Source organism: Arabidopsis lyrata, assembly GCF_000004255.2.
Source record: "Arabidopsis lyrata subsp. lyrata unplaced genomic scaffold ARALYscaffold_941, whole genome shotgun sequence".
In the NCBI taxonomy this organism is placed as follows: domain Eukaryota; kingdom Viridiplantae; phylum Streptophyta; class Magnoliopsida; order Brassicales; family Brassicaceae; genus Arabidopsis; species Arabidopsis lyrata.
In genome coordinates this window covers 1107-2470 of record NW_003301964.1, presented here as the reverse complement: position 1 = coordinate 2470, position 1364 = coordinate 1107, and the positions used below count along the sequence as shown (strand labels likewise).

The window sequence follows — 1364 nt, the reverse complement described above, 5'->3', positions numbered from 1 at the left end:
CGATGACGATCGGAGATGAAAGAGGTGACTCCTCGTTGTCTATTGTTTTAAAAGAAGGAGACGACGAGCTTGATATTGGTAAGTGAATGCTCTCTTGGCTCATACATTTGGACTTTATTTGAAGCCGTGGAAATGAAAATTGCTGTTCGTGTGTTTTTCGGTGATGATGATCCAAACATTGGTGTGATTTTGAGTCCCTTTTGTTGTGATTTAGAGCCCCTTTGGTGAGATTCCAGTGATGTGATTTATGCTCTGTTTTAGTCTGTGAGTTGTGTGCACAGTGAAGAGTATTTACCGGTAATTTTTTGGCAGTGCCTGAGGACGACTACGACCATGCAATCATTGATGGAGAAGACGGAGGCCGGGTTGATAAAGGTAAGTGAATGTTCTCTTGGGTCTTAGATTTGCACTTTATTTGAAGCCGTGGACATAAAAATTGCTCTTCCTCTGTTTTTCGGTGATATTGATCCAAACATTGGTGTGATTTTGAGTCCCTTTTGTTGTGATTTTGAGCCCCTTTGGTGAGATTCCAGTGATGTGATTTATGCTCTGTTTTAGTCTGTGAGTTGTGTGCACAGTGAAGAGTATTTACCGGAAATTTTTTGGCAGTGGCTGTGGACGACGACGACCATGAAACCATTGATGGAGAAGACGGAGGCTTGGTTGATTTAGGTAAGTGAATGCTCTCTTGGGTCTTAGATTTGGACTTTATTTGAAGCCGTGGAAATGAAAATTGCTCTTCTGTGATTTTGAGTCCCTTTGGTGTGATTTTGAGTCCGTCTCATGAGATTTCAGTGATGTGATTTACCGGAATTATTTTGGCAGTGGCTGTGGACAACGCCGACGATGCACCACCACCACCACAGACATTCCTTGCTTTTCAACTACCTAATGCGCATTGCAAGGCTGAGAATAAATCGTTTCTTCAAAAGAAAGACTGACCAGTGGCAAATTAGTAAAAAGAAAGATTTATTTGGTTAATAACAATAGTTGCAGAAACAATTGATACATTCGATATCACCAAAACACCATCATATACATTATTCGGTAAGAGTCTAGCACAGTAAAAAAAAACAAGCATCGGAATTCAAAGGGAAAGGACTGCTCTAGCGTAGAGTCTGAGAATAAGAGTCAACGCATGTTCTCTCTCCGTCGGACATTTCTGGTTCGGTCATGGTACTTCGGTTTATCCGATCCTCTTTGAGTCGTTAACTCCACCATCCTCCTCTGTCTCTCCGGTGGCCGAGGAACTACTTCTCCGTTCTCAAACAGCTCAGCTGCAATTGCATAAAAAACATTCAGCAAATAGTTTATGAGCTAAACTGATAGAATCAACAAAATTTACATGTACATAAACCAGAGAA

General features: G+C 41.2%; 1 protein-coding gene across 1 annotated transcript in view; it reads right to left on the bottom strand.

The window, feature by feature from the left end:
- Positions 1–990: 990 nt before the first annotated feature.
- The window catches only part of LOC9298276 (multiple organellar RNA editing factor 6, mitochondrial), a 1319-nt gene continuing 945 nt past the window's right edge, over positions 991–1364 (bottom strand). Inside the window, exon 4 of the mRNA XM_002862152.2 lies at positions 991–1277. Coding sequence (XP_002862198.1) covers positions 1132–1277 — 146 coding nt within the window. The 3' untranslated portion in view covers positions 991–1131. The remainder of the gene's footprint in view (positions 1278–1364) is intronic.